This window comes from Ursus maritimus, unplaced genomic scaffold, assembly GCF_017311325.1.
Source record: "Ursus maritimus isolate PB19 unplaced genomic scaffold, ASM1731132v1 scaffold_3, whole genome shotgun sequence".
Classification (NCBI taxonomy): Eukaryota; Metazoa; Chordata; class Mammalia; order Carnivora; family Ursidae; genus Ursus; species Ursus maritimus.
Genome location: NW_024425563.1, coordinates 14,570,427 through 14,597,054, shown reverse-complemented (window position 1 = coordinate 14,597,054; position 26,628 = coordinate 14,570,427). Strand labels below are relative to the sequence as shown.

The window sequence follows — 26,628 nt, the reverse complement described above, 5'->3', positions numbered from 1 at the left end:
GACTAGTACAGTTTGTTCCAGTTATTGTCTCTTTTGGTGTGACTCCACTCCTCAAATAGCTGATTATTTTCACTTGTGAGCTTGTTTTTTCCAGGGTTTATAAACAGCTTTCTTAGCTGGGGATGTATCCTAAGGGGAGAGGCCAATGTGGGGCCCTGGCATGTGCTTTTAAGAACTGGGTTGGGAGCCTCAAAGGGCATTTCCCAGAGCTAAGTCCCAGGCACCAGAGTCAGAACTTGACCCAAACTGTAGGTCCAGTCTTGTGGTTATTGTTTTCTGCCGACTTGCTCACAGTGGCTTATTTCTGTATGTTCGGTGATTTTTTATTATATATCTCTAAACTTTGTAACTTCAGCTATGGGCGTTCTTTGAGGTCTACATTTAAAGTATGTCCCTCTAAAGAGTTTTTGAGTTCACTTTTTCCACGCTCCTAGGAACATTACCAACCCAGGACAACGTCAAACTAAATGTTAGCTTAAGGGTTTCAGGGCCTCAGCGGCAGGATGAATTTCAACCACAAATGCATGTGACTGGTTATTGCTGGTGGTTAGGAACTCTTACAGAAGGTTCTCCATCCTGCTATCCCACCCTGAGCTGAGATTAAAACAGAAAGGTCTCACGGATCCTGGCTGGTTCAGTCAGTAGAGCATGTGACTCTCAATCTCAGGGTTGTGAGTTTGAGCCCCATGTTGGGTGGGTGTAGAGATTACTTAAAAAATGAACTCTTAAAAAAAAACAAGAACGGGAAAGTCTCTTCTTAGTGAGGTCTGGGATAATTTTTTCATTCCCACCAGTGAGGTCAATTTTGGGGGTTCCATCATTTTGTAAGAGTTTTTTAATAATTCTTTTTTTAAAAAAAGATTTTATTTATTTGAGAGAGAGAGAGCAGGAGCAGGGGAAGGGGCCAGGGGAGGGGCAAGCTCCCCGCTGAGCAGGGACTCGGAAGTGGTGTCCTGGGATCATGACCTGAGTCGAAAGCTTAACTGACTGAGCTACCCTGGTGCCCCAGTTTTGTAAGAGTTTTTGATCTGACCTCCCCCCCATGCTAGTATGAGGCTTTCCTTCCTTTTGATGGCCTACGGCAAACTGAAATCCAGACTCTAGGCCACCAGGGATAGATCTCTTCAGGGCAAATGCTGCTGTCAGTGCTCACTTTCCTATTCCAACTCCTTTGTCACCTCTGGTTATTCTAGCTTCTTTACTGTCAGCTCTGTCACGCTTTGAAAAAGTGTTTTTTTGTGTGTTTGTTAAAATCTCACCCAGTGATTACAGTGTTTTATATTGAGAGACTTCTCTGCACATCTAATCTTTCATAATGTCAAAAACAAAAGTCCTATATATATGTTGTATAAAACAGTTGATATCCATATGTAAATATATAATATGTACATATCAATGTTTAATATAAAATTATAATGTATATGCTATTTATTACTGAATTCCATATTAACTGTCCATTCGCAGTCCGGTTCGTAGGTCAGACTACCGCGTGTCGCCCGCAGTGCATCCTGTGTCCTGGTGCAAGGACAGGAGTTCCATGAGGAGGGGTTGACAATGGTAATTTCATGTACTAAAATAGGACTCTTTCTGTGTCAGTTTCACCAGAAACCCCAAAGGCTGAGGACAAAACAATAGGCACCGAGTGTGTCCACACTCTAAAGGGAGGAGGAGCTAGATCACCCGTGCGGCCCGTGCTAAGAGATCGGGAGATGGATCCTGGGAAGCATTAGCTCCACACTGGCAAGGCTTAGCTCGGCATCCGCCCCAGGCGATGTAAGAGAATGTGAGAGGGTTTCTTTGGAAGTAGTTGTCAGTATGCTGGATGTTTCCCTTCTCCCCAAGAAGGAGAGGGTGGGGGTGCTTCCTCTTTGCCTCATGCCAAATGAGGGGGCACTTCAAGTGGACCCTTGGAAGAGCTTGACACATCCCGTGGAGTTTGAGGGACACGGCGACCGGTGTCTGACTCACTCCTAAAAACCTAAACTCTTCAACCCTGAACAGCTCTTCAAACTGTCGGGTGGCTAGCTCCTTGAGAAGGCAGAAGAGGAGAGACGGCTGCATTCGCAATGGCTTGCACGCCCGATATGGTTTTCAAGAAAGGGAGTGAGGTGTGGTCATTTTAAGGAGGAACCCGGCTGAAGGGAACCCCTGGAGGGATGAGATGACACCAGCAGCGGTGGGGAGGCTGGGGTAGGAATCCTAAGGAACCAGAGAAGGCGTGGCCTGCAGGGGAACTTCTGGCAAGAGATCCCCAGGGATGGACAGAGTCTGGAGAACCCGTGAGAAAGCACGTGTCCGGAAAGCAACCCTGGAATCTGCTCCTCCCAGAGGACACTAGCACCAGGTGACACGTCTGCCGCTCGAGGAAGGAGAACAAGGCCCAGAACAGCAGCCACTGGGAAGAGATAGTGTGTGAGAGGTCAGAATGACACTGACCGTGACCCCCCTTCTCCCTCAGACTGCCAGGCTGGGGAAGGGGAGAAGTTTAAAAGTAACTGACATGTGAAGTTTCAATAAATGACCGGATGACACTTGTCAACACCCAGGAAAAGAGACTATTTCTGAAATGATGAGAAGGAGGAGAACTCTTCAACCTGTTTGTTACTTTACAGAGACTGGAAAAGCCAGCACTTTCATCGAGGCAGAAGGAAAAACAAAGCAGCAGGGCAGGTTTGTAGGGGCACTCTGAGAACATAAAGTCGCTTTCTCTTTATACCTGACAGGTCTAGCGTGTTCCACAAACAGGCTGCATCTGAGGAGCGAAGAGCAGATCAGGCAGCCGGAGAGGTTGGCCGTGTCCTCCACCTCTCCCTGCTCATTTTTCAGCCTACGGCAGTCTCAGCCAACAACACGGAGTTCTACTGGGGTGAAGTTTGGAGTTTTAATGTTATATGGACTGGACTTTTTTTAAAACCAAAGAAAAAAGGCTAATCGTCCTGTTATCTCTTGGAATAGCTGTGTGAACCACCCACAATCTCATGCTGGAGAGGAAGAATTCAGCTAGGAGGTTCTCGAGCCTCGGTGGGGAGAGGAATCAAGTGCTGCCTTCTGCCTGCACCTAGCACGTCAGCCTGCTTGTTAATAGTCACACTTACTTCTGAGTATTATCATGTACTGTAGTTTATATGCCACAGGATGTTACTGGTTACATTAATATAATTACAAGTAATACCTTTCATTAGAAGAAACTACTATGTAATGCAAAGTAGCCATGAAAATCCTATAGACCGCCAAGAGACTGAGTGATTATCGTGTTGGAAAGTATTTACAAGAGTTGTCAAACTTAAAAATTAATTGCTGTTCTTCTTTTACAAAAGAGGCAGGTGTTTCTTAATTGCTCTTCTGTTCTGGGATGACGAGAGGCTGCCAGGAGGATGCTGCTGTGAGGCCCACAGTCTGTTTTCTGTTAGCCAGCGTCCATTCCCATGGCTGGCTGGGTTACTCTCTCTCCCAGTTACGGAGACCGGAATTATGGAAACTACAGCTCCCAAACTCCTCTGCCTTTCTGCCAGTGTATGCATGTGAGATTTTGTAGGTGGGAGGACAAAGTGGTATTTTTTTCTCTGGCAGCACCTAGCAAAATGGGTAGGTCATGGTAGACTTCAAGTTCTGCCCTAGCCTCTAGGTGATCTTTGAGCCCCCACTTTGGTACTCGGCGCAGCTCTGATCAGCAGTGGGGGGTCCCTGCATTTTTCTGACTTGGGTGACACCTTGCTGGCAACTTCCCTAAACTCCTGCAGTCCTTCTAAATGTGCCCGAAGCATCTCAATGCCCTGTTTGCTTGGAAGGCCTGCAGTGGGTTCTCTTTTGCTGACTGACCCCTGATGGTCACAGTGCCTACCTAGCTGGTATTGTGAAAGAAATGAACATGCTTAATGGGTCCGTTTAAGTTAAAAGTAATTTCTTAAAGCTACAAATGAGGCATTAACTGCCTTTGTAAAAGAAATTCATGCTATGACGAGAGAAATTTGAAAATCGGCCTTTAGAAATATTTATCACTATGTGATTCTGTTGCCCAAAATAATGTGTTAAACCAACATTTTCAAAATACTGAAACATATGGAATTACATTGTTTTCAATAAAATAAACAATAATCTTTCTTTACTGAGACAAATTAGGACTTTTTTACGGTTAATAAATAAAATAAAAATATTTTCCAAATATTGTAATTTCATTTTTAAAAACACCCTTTTAATTCTATTTTGTGCATATTTTTAATGTATGCACTACACTGATTCAGTAGTACACGTATATAGTTTAAAAATAAATAGAAACACAGGGGAGGCACAAGATTTTTACTGTGGTGGATACACGATCAAAGAAGTTTAGATTTTTTGACCTGGCTGGCTCAGTCACTGAGTTCAAGCCCCAGGTTGGGTGTAGAGTGTAAATAAGTAAATAATAAAATTACCCTCATTAAAAAATGAGAAATCACTGCTCTCAGACACACATCTACAGTATCACAACTGATGGAAACAAGTGCCTACACATGTATATTCTCTCAGCTACGCCCTCTTTCATTAGTCCTGGCTCTTTCCCACCAAAAATTCCCCCAGGTTCCCATAGGACTGGCCAGGTAGCCAAGTCACTGCTGTAGTTGCAGAGTTAAGACTGAAGCCTCTGGGTCTGTTCCCACAGTTTCACTGGGCATAGAAAACTTGTCCCAGAACTCCTCCTCTTCCCTCACAAAGCCTGAAGGACAGAATGGTGGCCTCACAATGGTTGGGGAATGGAGGCTGGGTCTCTACTTAAAAGTACAGGCACTGTCCCACCCTGACACGGGCACACACACATGCTCAAGATGCTGGATCCCTCACATCAGCTGAGTCTCTGCTCAAATGTCACCAAATCAGTAAGGACATCCCCAAACGCATTACTAAGCAGCATGTTGCAATCCGCTGCCCTCAGCTTTACTTTTCTCCATAGCACTCACCACCAGTTGATAAATTTGATGTTTGATTTGATTCTTGTCCGTCTTTCTAGAATGGAAACTTCGTGAGTATAGAAGTTTTACATATTCTGCTTGCTTTTGCTTCCCTAGCATCTAGAAGAGTGCTTGACTCATGGCAGATGTTCAATAAAAATTCACTGGGTGATCAAATCGTTGCTTTTGAGCCACCCTTGACCAAAACATAGGAACATGACCCAGGCCATGCTAATGAGAAGTCCTCACCCCAGAATGTGGCTCTAGGTAAAGATGTAATCCATTGTGGCCCAAGTAAAAGCAGAAAAACCACTGGCTGTAGCCAGTTTCCTGGGGCAGCAGCTCTGGTGTGCTGGCACCCAGTTCCTGTCTGCTGGCATTGTGTGGACCTTGCAAACTGTTAGCACTCGTGCCTGGTGGTGTTTTCACTGGATCGGAACTGGAACGGGATTCTGGGTGAGATCTTCTTCTGTATAGCTTCTAAGTCTGGTCTCTGGCCTTTCCAGGAAACTCTGAAAATTACCCAGCATCTTTTTAATAAGGATCCATTTTCTGCTATAACTTAAAAAAAATATTTTTAAAAATATGCTTTGGAGTCAGATTGCCTGGAGCCAAATACCAGCTTTCCACAGACCAATTAATCATGTTGACTAAACCATGAAACTATTCTGAGATTGTTCCCACATTTGTAAGTGGGTAAAATCAAAGTACTACCTCATAGGATTGTGGTGAAGGTCAAGTGAGACATTGCCTGTAAAGTGCTCTGGGACATCATCATTCACACACTTGCAATCCTAGGTTATATAACAGAAGGGTTTTGTTTGATAAACTGTTTTTAAATTGATTGCTAACATTTAAAAGTTAGGGCATTTCATAAAAATGCTGGATTTACAATTATTGAAAAGTCAGCAGCTCTGGCAACACTGGGACCACATTCCTACTTTGCAACAATGAGATTGAGCCGAAAAGTGTCTAGCTCCTTTGCAGGAGGGAGGAACCCACCTGGCTGGATTTACTCTTGTATTACCTGCCTGGTCTCTCCTGTAGGGTTTTGAGTTTGTAGCCCTTCAACTAGGAACCTAAAGATTTTCTAAAACTCCAAAATTGAGAAATTTGGTTAAATTGTCTCTATGAACTTTTTCAGACTGTTTTGTTGTTGCAGAGTAATTCCAAAACTTAGTGGGATTATTCCCAAACAATAGGCACTTTATCATCTTTAATGATTCTTTGCGTTAACTGGGTTTAGCTGGGCAATTCTCTGCTCCATCTGATGTTGGCAGACTGTGGTCATCTGGGAGTGCCACTGAATTGGGACATTCAAGATGGTTTACTCACAAGGTTGGCAATTGGTGCTGTCAGTGAAGAGCTCACTTGGAGCCATCTCATTACTCCTCCGTAGGCCTCAGGGATTTCACAGCATGGTAGCTAGATAAAACACAGGAAGTGAAAGTTGCCAGTTTTAAGGCCTGGTCTTAGACGGCCTAGAATGTCACTTCTGCTGTACTCTATTGGTCAAAGCTAGTCACAAGGTCAGCTCAGATTCAAGAGGGAGAAGGGTGGGTGGGAGGGGAAATGAGCTTCACCTCTGATGTAAAGAGCAACATATGTATGTATAAAAAGACTGCTAAAAGGCCATCTTTGGAGGCTAGTGGCTACACATAGCTAACCATTTTGTGATTATTTACTCTTTCTTAGTATAAGAATGGCTTAGAGCAGAAGAAAAAAGTCTCTTGGCCATTCAGTAAAAAGGAATTCAGAATTACTTATTACTCTGTACCACAATGTATCAAGTTATCGAAGAGCTATTTCCAATATTCTCCCACTTCCTCAGAGCTGGCTTAAATTTGCTACATCTTAGAAAGCTAAACAAATTTATATTGTTAAATAACAAAAATTCAGCTGACTAAATTTGAAAGATCTAATTGGCTTTATTAATCAAGTCGTGAATCAGGTAGCATCCCATCCAGCAAGTATAGGGGAGCTCCAAAGGGCTACAAAAAAGGAAAGGCTTTTTAAAGATAGAAATGGTTGAAAAAAGGAAATTATTAGCTAAGAATCCATTGTTTTAAGCAATGCCGCCTTTCTAAGGGGAAGAGAAGGAGTCTATCAGTCAATTTCCTAGTGCGGACCAGGAAATTTCCATACTGACTGGTTATAGGTTCCATTTCTGGGGGCTTATAACTGCGGTCAGGTTAGGTGTTAATTCTTGGTTTACTGACTTGGGGCCTTAACCTAAGTGAGGCCATTTTCAGCCTGTGGTTTTCTCATTAAAAATATTAAGAAGAGAATAACTGATAACATTCTCCCCAACCCCTACTGCAGAACGTGTCTTTTAAAATCAGATACCTGTGAATTATAGGTTGATACATCTTTTATGAATGTCACAGGGAGAGATTAATTCATTCACATTAAGTCATTCTAGTCTGGCTTCCTCTAATGTTGATTTTGGGTATCAGGATTCCACCCAGACTATGAACCATTACCTCCAAGTTGGCCACAGCTAGAGCTGGTGGACCCTGACAGGGACCCAGGAGGAGGGAGCTGTATAAATGGGAATTCAGGGGTGCCTGGGTGGCTCAGTCGGTTGAGCATCTGCCTTTGGCTTGGGTCAGGCTCTCAGGGTCCTGGGATCCAGCCCCCCATCTAGCTGAGCCCCCATCGGGCTCCATGCACAGCAGAGAGCCTGCTTCTCCCTCTTCCTCTGCCCCTTCCCTCCACACTCTCTCTCAAATGAATGAATAAAATCTTTGAAAAGGGAAAAAAAAAGTGGGACTTCAGGAGGCTGAGCAGTTGTATCCTGGCTCATGGGGAAGATGATGGAATGGAGACACAGGTAACCTACTTGTACAAGGTAAGATTAACATGTAATCTAGAGATTAGTGCTCAGAGGTGAAATGAATCATTTTAACTTTACCATATTGCCCACAAAGACCTAGAGCAGTGCTTGACCTAGACTTTCCAAATGGAAGCCCAAACGGTATATAGGAATATTAACGCAAAATGGTTAAACCTCAGGCAGAAGGAAGAACAGAGGAGTGGAGAAGACAATGAGAGAAGTCGGGACACCCGGCGCAGAGGGTGTGAATAAACGAAGAGAGAAAGATGACGGTTACGATCCAGGCAAGGGTCCAGTAGTCCCAGGGGCAAGGGGGAGCCACCGCGAGATTTTAAACGAGGACTTAAGGTCGCTGATACTCAGAAGTGACTTGTCCAAGTTGCACAATTAGGAACAGAACCAGAAAAAGACCTTCCAATTATTTCTAATTACCTAATTCCTAGCGAATTAATAAATTCCCGCTATCTCACGTTTATCTCCGACCCGCCAATTCAGAACATAACGGACACAACCCTAACTCGCCAATGGCTCTGCGGAAATGGCCTCAGGGCTTCAACCGGAAACAGAAAGTGACCGATGCAGACGCCACCTAACGGCCAGCTGGAGGCAAGCTAAATCCGGGAAGCCGCAACACCGGAAGGGGCCGGCTATTTCCGGTAAAAAGCCGACGCTGCAGAAGCTCAGAGGGCGAGTCTCCGAGATTCGGCCAGTGTACCCAGCGCGCTCCGCTCCGCGACATCGCATGCTCACTTTTGCGCAGGCGCGGGGGCTACCGGGCAGGCAAACGCGTACGCAAAACCGTGCGCGCGCCCGTTCTCCGTCCGGCGCATCGGTGCTGTTTCGAGGGTAAAGCCTTTGGAGCTGGAGCAGGGACTCTTGTTCTCTGAACTACAACTCCCAGCATGCCTCACTCCTCATATTGGTACTAGGTGTGGTTTCTCAGGATAGGTTAAAAGGAAGCGTAAATGGTGATGACGTGTCAAAGAGGAAAAAAAATTGAATACGTTGCTGGAGCGCCTCGCTCACAGAAGCCCCAGTGGCCTAATGGATAAGGCATTGGCCTCCTAAGCCAGGGATTGTGGGTTCGAGTCCCATCTGGGGTGATTAACTTTTTTTTTCCACTGAAAATGACTTTTGCCGGTCTTAAAGAACTACACCGAAATACGCTAACAAAATTTTACTTTTTAAAAATGGTAAGTATATGTGTGGTTTTTCTAGGTGGTGGGCTACAGTTTGAGAGAATAAGAATACGCCATGTCCTCCTTCTGAGTCGTAGTGTCGTAAGATTTCTGGGAAATCAGCACTTTGAATTTTGCTATCCCCTCTAGATACCAAAACGTATCTTTCATTTTCTGTTTCATATCAACACCCACTCCCACCAGGCGTACTTATTCTCGAGACTCAGCGGCCAGCTAATGACGTTTTAAATGACGCAGGCACCAGAGAAGCTTTCCCCTAGCCCAGTCTTTCCTCAGACTTTAAAGACCTGGTGAGTTAGTTACACTCGGCTTTCGTTTGCTTCTCTCTTAACTCCTTAGGGCGCCGTTCGGCGTTTGATTAGTAAGGCCCCGCGGAGAAGGGAAGTGAGATATTCCACTACTCTGCGTTCGATGAGGGGGGGATCCGGCAGCCTGGGTGCGACCGTACCATTTAGCTGCTAGGCGGGGGGCGGGGCAGGGAGTTAGAGTGGCGTAGGGCGCCATTGGGCACCACGCTCCGAAGACGGGAAAATGGCGGCCCTAGGGTCCCCGGCGCGCACTTTACGAGGCCTTCTACGGGAATTGCGCTATATGAACGAGGCCACGGGCCGACCCTATCGCGACACCGCGGCCTATCGGTACCTCGTGAAGGCTTTCCGTGCACATCGGGTACGGAAGCCCGAGTCCGGTGCTCCAGTGCCCCTTCCACCGCGGGGGGCCGGGGGGAGGGGGGGCTTGGGCAGGGATAGGGAGCGTTGGGCCGTAGCGCCTGCATTTCTGTAACTGACCCTCCCATGTTCTGGCCAAAAAATCCAGACCCTAGGCCCTCGTCTGTGGCCCAAGCCCAGGAACTAACCAAGGACCAGCAGGACAGCAAAGTCGCCCTGGGATGGAGACGTCCCGAGGATTTCATTGGTTGGTCTGTTGGAGGTGCCGAGGAGAAAGATAAGAGTGAAGTCGAGGAGATGGGGGAAAATAAGAAATGGACTCGATGGAGAGTGTAGGGTTACTAGCTGCAGCATCTATCACCATTCTCCTCGCCCTTCCTCTAGTAGTTACTCTGAAAACCAGTTTTTGAGGCAGAAAAGAGAACTGTAATAAGATGAGGAATAATAAGAACTTGGCAGGAACTGTGTTTTACTTATGTTGTATCTCATACCCCACTTAAGGAAATTGTGCTTTGTAGAGCTGAACTAGAAACCTGTAATGAGATTGTGCTGTCACAACATTAACGTGATATCTGACCAGATATATTCTTTCCTAATGTAGCAGATAAATTTGAACATATGGGAAGCCATCCTTGGGAAATTGCTTTGTGAAATCCACACTCCATATTCCCCTTAGGCAAGAGCAGGTGGAAGCTGTTTTATTTTTCAAGTGGAGCAGCTGAGGCTCAGGGAAAATGACCTGTGCAAGGACTTGTATAGGAATAGCTAGAACCGAGGTTCCCAAATAGGGGTCTTCCATTTAATTTTTGCCTTTAGAGTTCCGGATGGGGCTTCCCAGGAAGTTGAAAGCAATCTCTGAAATATTCGTTGGAGAGTCACTTTGGGCTGTAGGGTAGGAAGCTTACTGTCTTTTGAGCAATGTGGGAAAAAGAAGAACCAGCATCTTATTGAATCTTTGATCCATGGAAGTTACAGCGCAATATTTTAGAACTAAATTTCAAAAATTTTAAATTTATATGTATATATATATTATTGAGTAAACTCTATGCCCAACATGGGGCTAAAATTCAAAATTTTCTTTTTTCTTAAGATTTATTTATTTGAGAGAGAGAGAGAGCAGGTAAGGGGCAAAGGAAGAGGGAGAGAGCGAGACTCCCAAGCAGTCTCCACGCTAAGTGTGGAACCACCACAGGGCTCAATCCCAGGACCCTGAGATCATGACCTGAGCTGAAACCAAGAGTCTAACGCCTAACTGACTGAACCACCTAGTCGCCTCTAAAATTCAAAAAAATTTGAAAGGCCAAAATGTTAGGGACTTTCAGGAACTTGACTAAAATTATGAATAAGATGCGCATGAGTCCTGTCTTTTAAGAAGCTTGCAGTCCAACTGAGGAACCATACAGCAACAACAGGAGGTCCTCATATAAAGGAGTAGTGGGATTTCAGGAGGAAAGTCACCAAGCAGGGACTTTAAATAAAAATTGGAGTTAGCAAGCAAATGGGGGTTAGGGAAAATGAGGTCCAGGTAAAGAAGCTGCACCACGAAAGCCCAGAGGTGACAACAGACAGTTGAGAATAGTTAAAACTTAGGGTGTGATAGGTGAAGTAGGTGATGTGGTAGGCAGGAATTTTAACTTCGTAGTAAATGTAATGGAGGGCCATGCTAAGATTCTTTTTTAAAAGAGTTTATTTATTTGAGAGAGAGAAAGAGCACAGGGGAGGGGCAGAGGGACAGGGAGAAGCAGATTCCTCCCATGGAGCAGGGAGCCCAATGCAGGACTTGATCCCAGGAGCCTGGGATCATGACCTGAGCTGAAGCAGACCATTAAAGACTGAGCCACCCAGGCACCTTCATGCTAGGATTTTTAAGGTGACATGATTATAGTTGTACCTTATGGAGGCAACATTATTGCCCTTGAGAGAGGCTTGGTAATGGCTCTCAAATTCCTGGGAAATACATTTGAAATTCATGCTACAAATTCCAGAAACACTATTCTGTGGAATGCAAATGAGGCTACAGGGAAATGCTTTCTATTTCTGCTGGCTCAGCGCTAACTCAATACCATCTATGCCCATTTTCTTTATCTTTTCTTAAACTGAAGGGGTTCATTTAGGGAGGAACCTCTGCTTTCTCCTTAAAAAAAAAATACAGTTTTCTTTTACTATTTTTTTTAAAGATTTATTTAATTGAGAGAGAGAGAGAGATATGGCATGAGCAGGAGGAGCAGAGGGAGAGGGAGAGACAAAACTCCGAGCAGAGTGGCACTCTATCCCAGGACTGTGAGATCGTGACCTGAGCTGAAACCAAGAGTCGGATGCTTAACCAGCTGAGCCACCTGGGTGCCCCAAGTTTTCTTTTTCATTTGATCTCTTTTGGTCCCTTGTTACTCATTTACTGCATGTATTGTTGACCCTTCTCTCCTGACTCATGCTTCAGGTTCGGCTGAATCAAGATCCCTATTCTCCTGTCCTACACGAATGTAGAATTCCTGTTTCAAATCCTATCAATTTGGGCTTATATAATAGACATGGATAGTACCGTTTGTTGATGTTTGACATTGGTGTTGGTTGCTCATAAATTTTTAATTATAAAAGTTAAATGATTAAAGCAGATGAATTCTTTTTTTGGAGCAGCTTATGAGTGCCATTTTCACATATGTGATCTGCACATCTTTGTGTGTGTGTGATCTGCAGATCTTAAACCACACTTTCTAGTTTTCAGACTCTAACCCTACATATTCAAACAAAGATGAAAGAAAGGGGTTTGCATAGGCAGTGGTGCCCAGAGATTAATGCGCAGTTAGATATACACAGGGCTCAAGTCACTTGAAGCCATGCACACATCTGTTTCACCTTTCCTGCTGTCTGCTCACAACCTCAGAACACAAAACTAGTCAAGTAAAGGACAGTGTACTAAATCTGGAAATTATGATGAAGAGAAAACAAGGTTTGGAGTCATTGGGACTTCTGAATGGATGTAGTTTCCAGCTTCATCAGAATCTGGATTTTTCAGATAAGTACATTGAAAGCAAGTATAATTAAGTAATATGAATATGTGCCTATTACTTTTATATATAGAACCTTCATTTTGTTACTATTGAGGACAAAGCTGTTCTTTTTCAGACAAAACTTTCCATTGAAGTGAAAGACCTATACCACATTAACCAAAGTCAAATATAAAAAGCAAACTTTGATTTGTCTGAAGGCGAGAAAGTTCTCTATTTTATTCCTCAGGCGACCGTAATGATTCTAGTTCCCCATCTCTGCCAGTAACCAACCACTGAAGCCTCTCTGGGCTTTATAGTTCCCTCATTTGTAAAACATCTGCAAGACAAGGGAGTTGAAATGACTTTTTTGGTATTAAAATCTGAGGACACTCAATGAAACTCTTCAGTGTTGTAAAATTCCTCTTCAATTAATTGGAGATCAGCTTTCCCAGTCAACTGCTACAGGGTGCTTCTACATACGTAACTCGTGTACACATATACATGTTTATATTTCCTCTGTGCAGTTTACTTTCATTCTAGAGGCTTATGAAATCTCTGTGGCCCTGTATCTGAGCTGGGCTGCTAATAAAGTATGTGACCTTGCTACTTTCTAGGTTACCAGTGAGAAGCTGTGCAGAGCCCAACATGAGCTTCATTTCCAAGCTGCCACCTATCTCTGCCTCCTACGCAGCATTCGAGAACATGTGGCCCTTCATCAGGAATTTCATGGCAAGGGTGAGCGCTCAGTGGAGGAGTCTGCTGGCTTAGTGGGTCTCAAGTTACCCCAGCAGCCTGGAGGGAAGGGCTGGGAGCCATGAGAGTGGAGAGAGTCCTTGGATGCTGCCGTCATACAAGAATTTAATCATTTCTTTCAATATGTATTTATCATTAAATTTTTGTTTAAGTTTAGGGTTTTTCTCTGTAATTTTATTGACTGAATGTTTCTCGGAGGTTTCATCCTTTCATTGCATTTACTGAACTTCTTGTATTAGGCTGATTGATGCTCTTGATCTACTTCTAAAACTCTTATTATTTTTATTTTAAAAGTATACAAACTTACTGTTTTAAGTAACTCAAATGATACAGAATATAAAATAAAAGGTGTCTTTTTTCTTTACCCTTGTCCCTCCCCTATTACATCCCCATTACCAGGTGGTAACTGTTGCTAACGGTTTGGTGTGGGTCTTTCCAGCTATTTCCTATATACAAGCATACAATTTTTTATATATACACACTCTATTTATAAATACACAAATATGATGTGTTTGAGGTCCCAAAAGAAAGCAGTAACAAATAGGGTTACTGAGGAGAGTTAATGAAGGGGTATAGAAAGATGTAGGCTGAATTACAGTCAGCAAGTTGGGAAGCTCCAAGGGGCTAGCACCATTTGCGGGCTATTATCTGCACAGGGTGACAGAATCGACCCTTAGGTATAGGACTATGGCCCCCACTCAACTGCAGGCCGCAGGGACAAAGTCCAGGGAGAGGGTGGGGGAGGTGGAATGAGCGTACTGACTCTGCCTTCTAATCTCAAATTGCTCTTCCTCTAGAATTGTCTATCAGCGTGAAAGGCTCCACCATGCACTTGGCTGACCAAGTAAACTTTGACTTCATTCTGTATTCCTCTCTCCTTACTCTGCATATCTAATCAGCAATTTCTGCTTCTGCAATGGCTCTAATATCCTTTTCCCCCTCTCAGTCTTCATTGCCTCTCTTCTAGTTCAAGCACTGATCATCTTTTGGCTGAACTATTAAACTACTCTCCTCAGTGGTCTCTTTGCTTCTAACATCCTCAAAGAGAAATTATTCTGTGAACTACCAGCAAATACCTGCCCACTTTGTGCTCTAGCTAAGTTTCTCGTAGGCGTGGCTTACAACTTCTTTTTCCCCGGACTGCAAGCTCCTGAAGAGTAAGGACCGTGTCTCATTCATCTTTGTAGTCTCCAAAGCACATTCCACAGTGACTTTATACATAGCATTATTCAATATTTTGAATACGTGGCTCAGTGAGTACTACTCACGAGGAGGCCTGCAAACCAGAAGGGTCTAGTCATAAAGCCGTTCAAAACACCATCTAAGAGATTAACATGAAAACAATAGTATTAAGAGGCCAAACAAGCATTTATTTAATTAATGTATCAAAGAAATAGAAATACTTAACATTTTTTCCCTTGCTTTATTTCATGGGCATTATTATCTGAAGATGTTTTACTTTGGTAAAATGAAGAAAGCAAAAGGATTAGGGTAGGTTAATGTTTTGATTTCCTTTGTTGTTACAATATTGTATATATAATAAAGATCTGAGGAAGAATTGCCTAACCAGAGTAAGACATTTATTATGGGTTTGAAGTGATAGAGACCTAGATTTTAATCCACTTTTATAATTTACCAGCTGTGTTATCTTGGGCAGGTTAGTTGACCTGAGCTTATTCCCTCTTCTGTAAAATGGGAATGCCAACAAGGTGGCTGTAATAAATACATAAAATACTTGCACAGTAAATAATGAATGCCTGACAAAAAGAAAATCTTATTGTTTTAATCATTTTGCCACACTCTCATTCTTTTATCCTGAACCCTTCTCTTAAACCCTATTGCCACTTGTCTTCTGGATTATAGACAGGTTTTTTGTTTTTTTCACAGTTGAAATAATTTGCTCAGACCATTTCTATTCATATATATTCAAACCTGTGGCTCTTACTAATGGACTCACCAAAAGAATTAGCTGAACTCAGTTTTAGATATAGAAGGAAATGATTTTGGAACATAAACTATTAAAGATAAACTTTCTATACTGGTAAGTTCTGAGAACTGAGGTTTTGGCACTGTGTTAACTTACTATAGTCTTTTTTTTTTTTTTTTAATCTATCCATTTAAGAGAGAGCACACATGAGCGGGGAGAAAGGGGAGGTGGGAGAGAGAGAATCTCAAGCAGGCTTCACACCCAGTGGAGCTGGACATGGGGCCTGAGACAGCCAAAATCAAGAGTCGGATGCCCAACCAACTGAACTACCCAGGTGCCCCTACTAGTTTTTGATGTGGTACATACTTTATCACATTCCTTCATTTGCTGTCTGTTTTACCCTCTCTCCTTTGATTTTAACTGCTTCCTCTCAATTATAGTAGCATTTAAACATGCTCAAGGCTCTTCCACCTAAAAACAATCACAGGGCGCCTGGGTCCCTCATGCTCAGAGCAGAGGCTGCTTGAGTTTCTCTCTCCTTCATCCTCTGCCCTTCCCCATCATGTTCTCTCTCTGTAATCTTTTTTTTTTTTTTTTTTTAAGATTTTATTTATTTGAGAGAGGGAGAGAATGAATGGGAGGGGCAGAGGGAGAGGGAGAAGCAGGCTCCCGCTGAGCGCAGAGCCTGAAGTGGGGCTCAGTCCTGGGACTCCAGGATCATGACCTGAGCGGAAGGCAGAAGCTTAATCCATTGAGCCACCCAGGCGCCCCTGTGGAATAAATCTTTTAAATAAAAAAATAGGGGCGCCTGGGTGGCTCAGTCAGGTAAGTGTCTGACTCTTGGTTTCAGCTCAGGTCACAATCTCATGAATCATGAGATGGAACCCCACCCTGGGCTTTGTGTTCAGCACGGAGTCTGCTTAAGGATTCTGTCCCTCTGCCTGTCCCCCTACTCTCTCTCAGAATAAATAAATCAATCTTAAAAATAAATACTCAACCTCTTACACAAATGCCTTTATAGCAACTACCTCTTCATGAATTATTTAATGAATTTATGAATTATACTCATTTTCTACATTTTAAAAATATTTTTAGGTTTTTTTTAAGTAATCTCTACACTCAACATGGGGCTCGAACTCACAACCCCGAGATCAAGAGTCGAGTGCTTCTCTGACTGAGCCAGCCAGGCACCCCTCATTTTCTACATTTTAAAACATGAAGTAGGCTGTAGTGACGTATAATTTATGTATAATAAATATACCCATTTTAAGTGTGCAGGTCAATGAATAATGACATATGCATACTTCTGTGTAATAACTACCCCATTAAAGCTATAGATCATTTCCAGCAGTCCCAAAAGTTGCCCTGGGCCCCTCTGCAGTCAATCCCCCTTCCCCACACCAGGTCCCAGACCTGCTTGCTGTCAGCATAAATTAGTTTGGCGTGCTCAGGAATTTCATCCAAATGCAGTCCTATAGTATGCATTCTTAGTAGGCTTCTTTTGCTCACCATACTGATTTTGAGATTAATAATCCCTGTTGTTGCATTATTTTCTGCATTTTTCACTGCCTAATCATCCTCAATCCACTCTAGTCTGGTTTCTGACCCTCCACTCTACCAGAACTCCTTTGCAAGGTTACAAATGACCTTCGGGTCACTAAACTCAGTGGATCATTCTTTACCTTGCTTGATCTCTAGGGAGCACTTTTTTTTTTTTTTTTTTAAAGTAAACTCTACCCCCAGTGTAGGTCTTGAACTCATGACCCCGACATCAAGTATCTGATGCTCTACTTACTGAGCCAGTCAGGTGCCCCTCTAGGAGGTGTTTGACCCTACTGGCCATTCTTTTCTCTTGACTTTGATGACATCACATCCTTGTTTTCTTCTCTTGCTCTAGCCATTTGTCTTCAGTTTACTCTCCTGCATATCCCTAATATGTTGACATTCTTTGGGTTCAAATCTAGGTCGTTACCTCACACTTGATATGCTTTCCCTGGGTGAGATCACCTCTACTTCCCAGGCTTCAGTTAGCAACAGGCTAACTCCAGTCCAAGCCCTCCTGTAGACCTCTGTCCAGCTGCTTCAGAGACACGACCACTTAGATGATTCAAAGGCATCTCAAATTCAAAGCATCCAAAATGGACTCCTCATCTCCCCCTATAAATCTCCTCTGGTATTGACACTTGTACTCCATCGCTCAAACCAGAAAACAGAGTCATTCTTGACTGCTACCTCCATCATACCCTCAGTTAAATTATCACTGAATTAATTAGATTCTACCTCCTTAGAATCCCCTGGATCTCTCTAATACTCTAGTCCAGACCTCTTATGTCTTGTATGTTTTCCTTGAACCACTTGCTTATCCCTTGTAAATGTAGCACATAAAGGCACGTATGTATAGGCTTCAGGGCACTTGCCAGTTGTGTAGTAATAGCTTTGTATTGAAACTGAGCTACACTTTTGGTGGGTTTGTAGGGTTAGGAATGCAAAATGCAAATTGTAGGGCCCACCAAGGTAGGCACTCTAAAAAGTCTGCATCCACTTGAATCTAGAACCCTGAAGTTCACCCTCAAGAGGAGCTGTAAGTAAAAAGTCCTTGCCAGGATTTCAGCCCAGAGTTTTGTCATTTTGGTGGTCAAGAGGAATTGAGGCCTTGAACCTTATGGTGGTCCTTGACTAGTAAGGTCTTCCGTTTCCTATTAGACAAAAATAGAAATCTCTGGAGGAATATAGCATTATATCCTACTTAGACATATAGTATTTTTTCAAATACATTTCAACATATAAAGATAACTAGACACACAAGAAAACAAGACTCCATAACTGAAAACTAGGAGAAGCAACAGACAACAGAAACAAAACTTCAAAAAAGTTCAGATAATTGGATTTAGCAAACTTGGATTGCAAAACAATTATGTTCACTAGGGTCAAAGAATAGCCAGGCTTAGAAATTTTAACAGGGAACCAGAAACTATTAAAAAATGATGCAGTAGACTTGAAAAAGAACCCAATAAAAATTCTAGAACTGAAAAAATAAATAATTCAATTGACGGATTTAACAGCAGACTAGATACAGATGAAAGACTAGTGAACTATAAAATTTGTCAAAAAAAAAAATCAAGAAGGCAGCTTGGCAAGACAAGGTAGAAAATGCAGAGTAAAGAGGGGCACAAGGGGCACTTGGGTGGCTCAGTCAGTCGACTGGCTGACTCTTGATTTTGGCTCAGGTCATGATCTCGGGGTCCTGGGATTGAGGCCTACATCAGCCTCTTCACTCAGTGGGGAGTCTGCTTGGGATTCTCTCTCCTCTTCTCCTCCTACTGCCCCCCCCCCATGCACTCACTCTCTCAAAATAAATCTTTAAAAGCTGAATGAATCCTGAAAGCAGCAAAAAATCAATCCACACCCAGATACATCATAATAAAATTGCCGGAAACCCAGAGCAAAAAGAACAAAATTTTCAAGCTGCAAAGGAGTGACAGACTTCATAGGAGCAATGGAAGGTAAAAGGCAGCAGAAAGATGGAATGTACATGCTGAAGGAAAGTAACTTCAAACCTAGAATTCTATACCCAATAAAAATACCCATCTAGAATTAAGAAAGGCAAAAGAAAGACCTTTTCAGATCAACAGGAATGGGACAGTTCCCCACTAGGAAACCAACACAAAAACAAACTCTGAAGCAGGTTAGGCAAACTTCTGTAAAAAGCCAGATAGTAAATAATTCAGTCTTGCTGGCCATACAGTATGTTATCTGTCACAACCACTCAACAATGCTGTGGTAGTGCAAAAGCAACCAGAGGCAATAGTAAATGAATGAGCCTGGCAATACTCCAATGACACTATTCAGAAAAATGGGCAGTGGGCTGGATTTGGCCTGTGGACTGTAGATTGCTGACTGCTGTCCTAAAGTTTAAACTTCAGACAAAAGGGAAACGATCCCAGATGGAAAGGCAGAGATTCCAGAAGGAATGAAGAGAAAAAAAATGTGGCAAATAAATGAACAGTATGGGAAGTTTGGTTTTAAAAAACATAGAACTAAAACACATGATAACAGGGGTATATAACTTTAGGAGAGGTTAAATGGAGTTAGTTTTCCAGGTTCTTTTTATTATCTGGGGGAAGTGAAAAGGTATTAAGAATGCCTATTATAACTTTTAGGGTAACTACCAAAAGAATAAAAATAAAATAAAACTTCCAAACTACTAGAAGGGGGAAAATGGAATGATTAGAAAGGAGGCAGGAAAGGAGAGAAAACTGAATAGATGAGACAAAAGACAAAATAAGAACATTAAGCCCAAACATATGAGTAATCACACGAATATAAATGAATGCTTCAATTAAAAGACAGTATCTGATTAAATAAAAAAACCAACTATATGCTGTTTTTAATAGACCCATTTAAAATGTAAGCAACCAGAAAAGTAGGAAGTAAAAACCAAATTCTCTTCATTAACACATTAATTATTCAACATGTTAGTCTACTTCGCTCCTAAGGACATTGTTTTTCAGAAGATCATACTGTATATATGTATATATAATATACCTCCCTCTAGGACAGAATGATTTGTAAACTTTTATTGTAAATTGTTTTCAATGATATTCATAGTTTTGGAGTGTTGGCATTTTGAGTTCTTTGAATAACTGGAGGGAAACTATTTTGTCAGTTACAAAAGACAAAGTAATTTAAAAAATTTTATTGGCCCAATATACATTTTAGTTTTGTTTTTTTTTTCAGTAATCTCTACACCCAATGTGGGGCTTGAACTCACAACCCTGAAATTAAGAATCACATACTCTACTGAGCCAGCCAGGTGGCCCAATGTGCATTTAAAGGGATCTTGGGACTATGATTATTATTTTTTACTAATTTTGCTAATAGATTATAAATTCCAGGGTAATGCACATAAATTTTTAATGAAAAATTTTTGCCATTACTTCTTTTCCAAGTATCTAGGAAGTACCTATGTCTCATTTTAAGGAATTAATATTTTGCGAAAAAGTCAAAGTATCAAGCTCGGCATTTTGTTAGCTTATTCATTCCTCATAACAATGCTATAAGGTATGTGTGTTTAGATCCAGAAACATGAGATCACAAAATAAATTGCTGAAGGTCCCAGTTAGCCATCAGTCGACTAAGATTTTGAATCCAAGGTGATGCCAAGCTATGGAACACACAGGCTTCCTTTCCCACTGTCAATGCTGCTGATAACACTGAAAAGGCCTTACTCTTCAAACTTACCTCTTAAGCAGGAAAAAAAGAAAATTTCTACAAGATCACCTTTCCTGAGATTACTGCTAAATTTAGACTAACAGCGTCCCGTTACAAATAATGATAATCAATCCGAATGGGTTAGATCATGTTTCCTAGTGTATTAATTTCAGGTGATACTTCCTGAACTTGATTTATCCTAATGGGGGGGGGGGGTGCGGTGTTTCGGCTCTGTGCATAGAGGAAGGGAAACGACCCAGATGTCAGATCTCCGGGGCTCCTTTTGTAGAAAGTCAAGGCAGCAGTGGGGAAAAGGTTGAGCGTACAATATTCTGGGTGGGCCCCTGAAAACGAGTTAATCGGCCAATGAATAATTATTAGAAATACTCCTGTATTAGCTACTAAGACTGCTAACCTCAGTCGAATCGACGGTCAAGGCCTCCACTTACTTTCGACTCGGGGTAACCCTCTGGCACATTTGCTAATTTGGGTCTGGTTCGCCAGCACAGCGTGCCGCGCAACCCTAGCCCACTTGCAGCTGGGAACGTGAGGCTTGGCGCCTCGGGCAGATCCGGCTCGAGGGTCGTTTGATAACCAGAGTCTCGCGAGATCTGGGGGAAAGGGGCGGGAGAAGCTCGCGTGCACGCGCCCGAGAGCCGTTAGGGTGGGACCTCTGCCGGGCGGAGCGGGTGGAGCAAATACAGTTGGACGCCAGTTGGTGGAGCCCCCGCGGGAAACAACTAAGCGCGAGGAGCGTGCGCGCTCACGTCGCGGCGACGGTGGCGGCGAGCGGCGTCAGAGCTCGAAGGGGGGGCTGACGGCTTCTGGCGGGTGGCGGTGTTGGAGGCGAGAGCTTGCTTAGCCTGTAACGCTTCTGTCCCAAGACCCGACGGAGAGTGAGGGAACGAGGGTTGCTTTCGGGGGCTGTTGCCTTCTACTTACGCATCGTCGTGAGGAGCGCAGCCCGGACTTTCCTACAAGCCCTCCGGCTCCCTTTCCACACGCCTTGAGGCAGCGGCGGCGGCGGCAACTGAGACAGCGTCTTACCTTCCCCCACCCCTTCCCCTGTCCCCCCCGCCCGAAAGGGCCCGGTCTGCGCCCCACCCCCGCCCGCTCGCTACGCCGCCGCCATGTCGGCGCAGGCCCAGATGCGCGCAATGCTGGACCAGTTGATGGGCACCTCCCGGGACGGTAAGTGTCTGCCAGTGCCCTGGGGGTGGGGGAGGGGATGGGGAAAGCGAGGGGAAGGGGCTCCGCGGGCGTACCTGGGCTTGCGTGTGTGGCTGAGTAAGGGGCTCCCGGATTGGTAACACGAGGTCCCGGCTCCCGTCCCATCCAATCAGGGCTGGGCAGGCGGCCTTGGGGGGCGGTGACCGAGCGGATTGGCGGGAACTGCTGCCAATGGGGTCAGGCGGGGCCTGGAGGCAGAAAGGAGAGTTTGAGATATGTTGACTTGTCTGGGACGGGAAAGCCCACGTCTCTCTTGCCGTAGTCGGCCATCCCGTTTTGTGGCTGATTAGATACAGGTGGACCGCTAAAGCCTCCGCCCCTTGAACTAATTCCTTAACCCAGAGCTTTGGGATCATCCCTCGCCGCCGCCCTCCAGAGCATCCAGAGAGAACTGCCCCACCCCCACCTCCCGCCCCTTACCTGGGTCCGGAGAAAACCTTCACTATGAACCCAATCCCAGAAGTGCACTCTCGATCCCCACAGAAACAGTTCTTCTTATGGGAAAATCTGACCCAAACCATGGTTTCTTGAAGTGGGTATGTTTGGCCCCATTTTGTGAAAAGAAAAATGTTATGGCCTGTTTTTTTCCGAGAGACCTCCATCTTGTTAGAGAATTTAATAGAAGCTTTGTTCAGTAAATATTGACAAATCTTGCATGTGCCCCAAATAGAACCATTTTGAAAATGTGGTGCCCAGTGAAGTAGAATTGAGGGAAACAACGATCCTTTTAGGCACTTAGGTTAGAGTTTGTGTAGCAAATTACTAAATGCGGATCTTTTTGTCATAAAGAGAATTTCTAAATGAAAAGATGAAATGCTGTTGCTTTTTTGGTGATGATAATGTATTATCAACTTGATCTTAAATCCATGCTAATACGGAGGAAAGGTCTAGTTCAGTACTTTCTTAAAAGCAAAACACTTGCTTATTTATATATGTTGCTTGTTTAGACAGATTGTTTCCTAGCTATTAAATGCTTTTTTCTTGAAAAGTTAAATTGCTTGACGTAAGGGAAAAGCCACACATTTTTAACAGTTGTTCTTGTAATTTTCTTCAATACTTTGCAGCAAAATATGTGAGTAGATTAAAAAATATTTATTGGATTCAAATATTTTTCGCAGTACATACAGAGAATGACTTTTCAGGGTTCACAGTTAAGTTTTAATAAAAACCCATATTGAGAACTTGTCTTCATAGGTCACATAGACGAACAGGTGGAAGTGGCAAACCTACTTGTGGTTGTGTGGAGAGGAGGGGAAGATTGGGAAGGAAATGAATTTTGTGTAGTAAACTCTTGAAAGCTAACATTACTAAAAGATGCCCCTGGAGAAACTTTTACCTGTTCATTTTTCACTGTTAGATAACAATGGTTATTTTATAACTGCAGCATGTGTTAACATTGCTCCTTTTCCATAATGAAGATGGTATTGGGAAGGGACCTAATTCAGGATTTTAGCTGATAGAATAACAAATTTTTGTAATAAAAGTATGGAAATCATTTAAGATTTTACATGAACCTTTTAATCCTAAATGGATACCATTTTTGGTACCTTCCGCATGGATTGAATTTTCTAATTTTACTGGGAGGGTAGTTGGATCAAAGTAACTGCTGTCACCTGTATCACTTGATAAATTTCCAAACGAGGTAGCCAATCTAGTATTGCAAAGCTACATTTAAATATATATATATATATAAACATATATTCCTGTGTGTGTAGTCAGCAGAAACATGGATTTCTTAAAATCCGTTCTGCTTTGTATACAAATAAATTTACATTTTTTTATGTGTATGTTACCGGATTTTTTTTGCCTCCAGACTATGAGGATTTACCAATGAACTCATGTTAACGAGTCCACGATATTATTTAACTGAAATGACTGGATTTTCACTGCTGTGTTGGGCCAGAAGTAAGAAACATACTACTTTCAAGGAAAAGAAATGAATGTTTTTTTAGATATCCATATTAGTTCTTTTATGTATACAAGATAAGAATCAGAACTTTCTTTTCCTTACCAGATAATGAGTTTACATATTTCATCTTATGATTCAGGACCTTTAAAATAATTAGGATTGTTCTTTTTTTAGCATACAGTCAACTTCCAAGTTATCCAGGGGTAGGGGAATATGGATACGTTCCTGAATAACACCATATAATTTAAAACCATATAATGGAAAGCTTTGTATTGGACAAAGGAACAGCTTACAGGGAATGGTGTTGGGTGTCTTTGGCACTAAGAGGTGGAAATGGGGATCCAAGAGGTGGGAGAGAGATGGAAAAGGTAGGTAGGGGAGGGTGTGTTTAAGGCAGCTCTACCTCTCCCCCCTTTTTTAAATCATCCCAGAGACTGACTATAAAACAACTACTGTCTTCTGGGGCAGTGGGACTCAAGGTTGCAATAACCCCTCTTGCAGTAATCCCTCCTCTACCCTTAGTGTCCTGTCTTTGAGGGAATCTGAAGTGGCACAAGAGGCCTAGGGCACTGGGAAAATTTTGTTTCCCTTTCACCTCCCCTTCTCCTCCACCACTAAAAATATTTATTCCTTATTCCGCTCTCCCAACTCAGTTTTTAATTAGTTCCTTTTTAAACTCTTTGGAGATGTAAGTCTATTAAAATTACCTTATTCTGAGTTACTTAATTCAGTTAATCATATAGATAACCTAAGCTTTATTGAAATTCTCAGAAATGGGAATTTTAGTGTCAGGGAAATGGAGAGGTAATTTTGAATCACTGGGCACTCCCAGAAAGGACAGTCTTGGGTGAGTGGTGGAAGTGGGGGGCTTTGGACAACCAGAGGGCAGCATGATGGTGCTGGGAGGCTGGGCAGGGGGATGACCAGGAGGTGGGAGAGGAATGCATAAGGGTGGTGGGAGGGCCAAAGACAAACTTTGCCTTCTTTGCAATTTTGCCTAGGGCCCTGGTGGTGGCAACCGCCTGTGTGCCACTGAAAATCGTGCCGATGCCTGGCATACTGCATAAATGGAAGCAGGGTACCGCGTGAGTTGAAACATTGGTCACACTATATAAAGTTTGTATATGTGAATCAGTGTAACTCATACCCATGTAACTGGGGGTCTGACTGTATTTGGATTTTTCTGATAAGGCATCATGGGCTAAGGAAAAGAGCCCTGGGCTGAGACTCAGGAGACCTGGTTTCTAGCCCCACCTGTACCTCTAATTGTAATCTTGGGTAAGTCACTTAACCTTTTTTGCCTCAAGTTAAATCAATAATCTGTTAAATGGGAAACCAAATAATTTCCTATGTTACACTAAAAAAATGTTGAAAAATAAATATATTTTAAGTTTTTTTAGGAGAGAGGAACCATAAGTAGATATAAATTAGTATGTTATTTTATCTAAAGTTTGAGGTAAATTAAACTTTATAAATACCTTTCTGTTGTAGTTGTTAGCATTAATAGAAGGGAGAGGGATAATTTTTTCCCCCTGAACATAGTCCATTTGAAAGTAGGGAGGAGCAGCAAAGGAAAATTCAAGCAGCAATTTGAGAATTGTCTGTGTGACAGTTGGAGGAACTCAGTATCCTTGCACAGACTGTAGTTACTTTCTCTGAGTTGGTTTAATTGCAGGGATGTCCCTTAGCTAAAGCTCTTTTGCCAGGAAATAGAATTTGGTTATAAGCCTCTGGTCCTGACCCCTAAAAGGCCTGCCAAGGTGCAAGGGATAGGAATTAAAATTGAGGGTATAAATTTAGATTATATCTGAAGTTTAGAAACCAGGGAATTTACAGAAGGAGTATTGAGGACTCCATATTCTTTAATTATTTATAATCTTTAAATGGCAGAGATCATCTCTGAAAGGTTAAAACAGGCCGGGAATGGCAATCACCCCTTATTCACCCCTCCCCCCAGCCTCATGTCCCAAACGACCATTGGACTAATAGAATGTAGAATATAGAATAGAATTTTATTGCATCGTTAGTTGCCCATTATGTTTAGGGAATGTCTAGGGCAAGTTAAAGCTTTCAGATAATTGTGCCTATTTTTGAGAATAATCTTTCCAAACATACAATGATGTACTTCCTAGTTTATTAGAGTACATTTAGTCCCAATTTACTATTTTTTGCTGATTAGTTACATTGTATAGTAGTTTTATAGAATGTAAAATTAAAACTCATCCTAGGAGGTAACCTGGAAAACAGAGTTCAGAAAATCATTTACTTGTTGCTAATATAAGTTTAATGATACATAGCTGTTGAACCTGTAGGATAGTATGACATTGCTGCCTTTCTGCAAAATAAATCATTGAATCAGAGATAGAGGTAGTGTTTTCTTCAGTGGATTTTCTTCATAAAGTCATCTTTACTGTAATCTGTGTTCCTTGACTTGTCATCAACATTGAGAGCATTTTTTTTTTAATTTTTCTCATTAGCATAATGAGCCATATTTATTTCTTGGTCAGTTGTAAGCCATTTCTATTCTACTTGGATTGTTCATTTTCAGTGAAGGAGGCATAGCCTTTAATGTACAAGCACACATTTTTAAAAATAATAATGGGGCATATCTTACTCCAGAGTTTGTAAATTCTTTTAACATAAGAAATTTTGGCAGAAATAAAGTTAAATAGTAGTTAAACATCAGGCTAAATAAGTTTTGGTGAATATTTGACTTCATCAGAGGTTTAGGCGTATCAAAACACTGAAAGCTCTGTTAACATCCATATGGTGAGTCTGTTTTAAACACACTTTAATAACTAATTTTGCATTTTGAATTCTGAATATTTCTGTCTGCAGAGCAGCCCAGAAAACAGTAATAGTATCATTTCATATAATCTTGTTTTGTCCTTGGATTCTCTACAATTGTTTAGCTTTCCTCAAGGAAGCCTATGCTTGTGAGATATTCTTTTACTTTGGGTATAGAAAAAAATTGAAACAAAAA

General features: G+C 42.5%; 2 protein-coding genes, 1 long non-coding RNA gene and 1 other non-coding gene across 6 annotated transcripts in view; 3 read left to right on the top strand and 1 right to left on the bottom strand.

Moving 5' to 3' along the window:
• Window positions 1-4,243: 4,243 nt before the first annotated feature.
• Window positions 4,244-8,952, bottom strand: LOC103669045. Its single transcript, XR_570189.2, has 3 exons — window positions 8,194-8,952; window positions 6,261-6,350; window positions 4,244-5,437 (listed from the first exon to the last, which is right to left on the bottom strand). It is a non-coding gene; the product is annotated as an uncharacterized LOC103669045 (long non-coding RNA).
• On the top strand, window positions 8,792-8,864 carry TRNAR-CCU. The gene has a single exon. It is a non-coding gene; the product is annotated as a tRNA-Arg (tRNA).
• A 488-nt stretch (window positions 8,953-9,440) lies between the features above and the next one.
• FMC1 (formation of mitochondrial complex V assembly factor 1 homolog) lies at window positions 9,441-13,732 on the top strand. Its single transcript, XM_008697370.2, has 2 exons — window positions 9,441-9,629; window positions 13,230-13,732. The coding sequence occupies exons 1-2, from the start codon at window positions 9,492-9,494 to the stop codon at window positions 13,431-13,433; spliced, it is 342 nt and encodes a 113-aa protein (XP_008695592.1). The 5' UTR covers window positions 9,441-9,491; the 3' UTR covers window positions 13,434-13,732.
• A 7,516-nt stretch (window positions 13,733-21,248) lies between these two features.
• Window positions 21,249-26,628, top strand: part of LOC103669042 (putative RNA-binding protein Luc7-like 2) — a 56,824-nt gene continuing 51,444 nt past the window's right edge. The window contains exons 1-2 of one of the 3 annotated variants that reach the window (XM_040643952.1): window positions 21,249-21,697; window positions 24,647-24,730. In XM_040643952.1, the coding sequence (XP_040499886.1) occupies window positions 24,693-24,730 (38 nt within the window). In that variant the 5' untranslated portion in view covers window positions 21,249-21,697; window positions 24,647-24,692. Of the gene's footprint in view, window positions 21,698-24,646; window positions 24,731-26,628 lie in introns of those variants that run through there. The other 2 variants (XM_040643953.1, XM_040643954.1) reach the window with 2 other exon arrangements.

Coding starts and splice junctions, on each gene's coding strand:
- FMC1 (XM_008697370.2), top strand. CDS start 9,492: ATGGCGGCCCTAGGGTCCCCGGCGCGCACTTTACGAGGCCTTCTACGG. Junction 9,630..13,229: donor AGGCTTTCCGTGCACATCGG/GTACGGAAGCCC, acceptor GCTACTTTCTAG/GTTACCAGTGAGAAGCTGTG.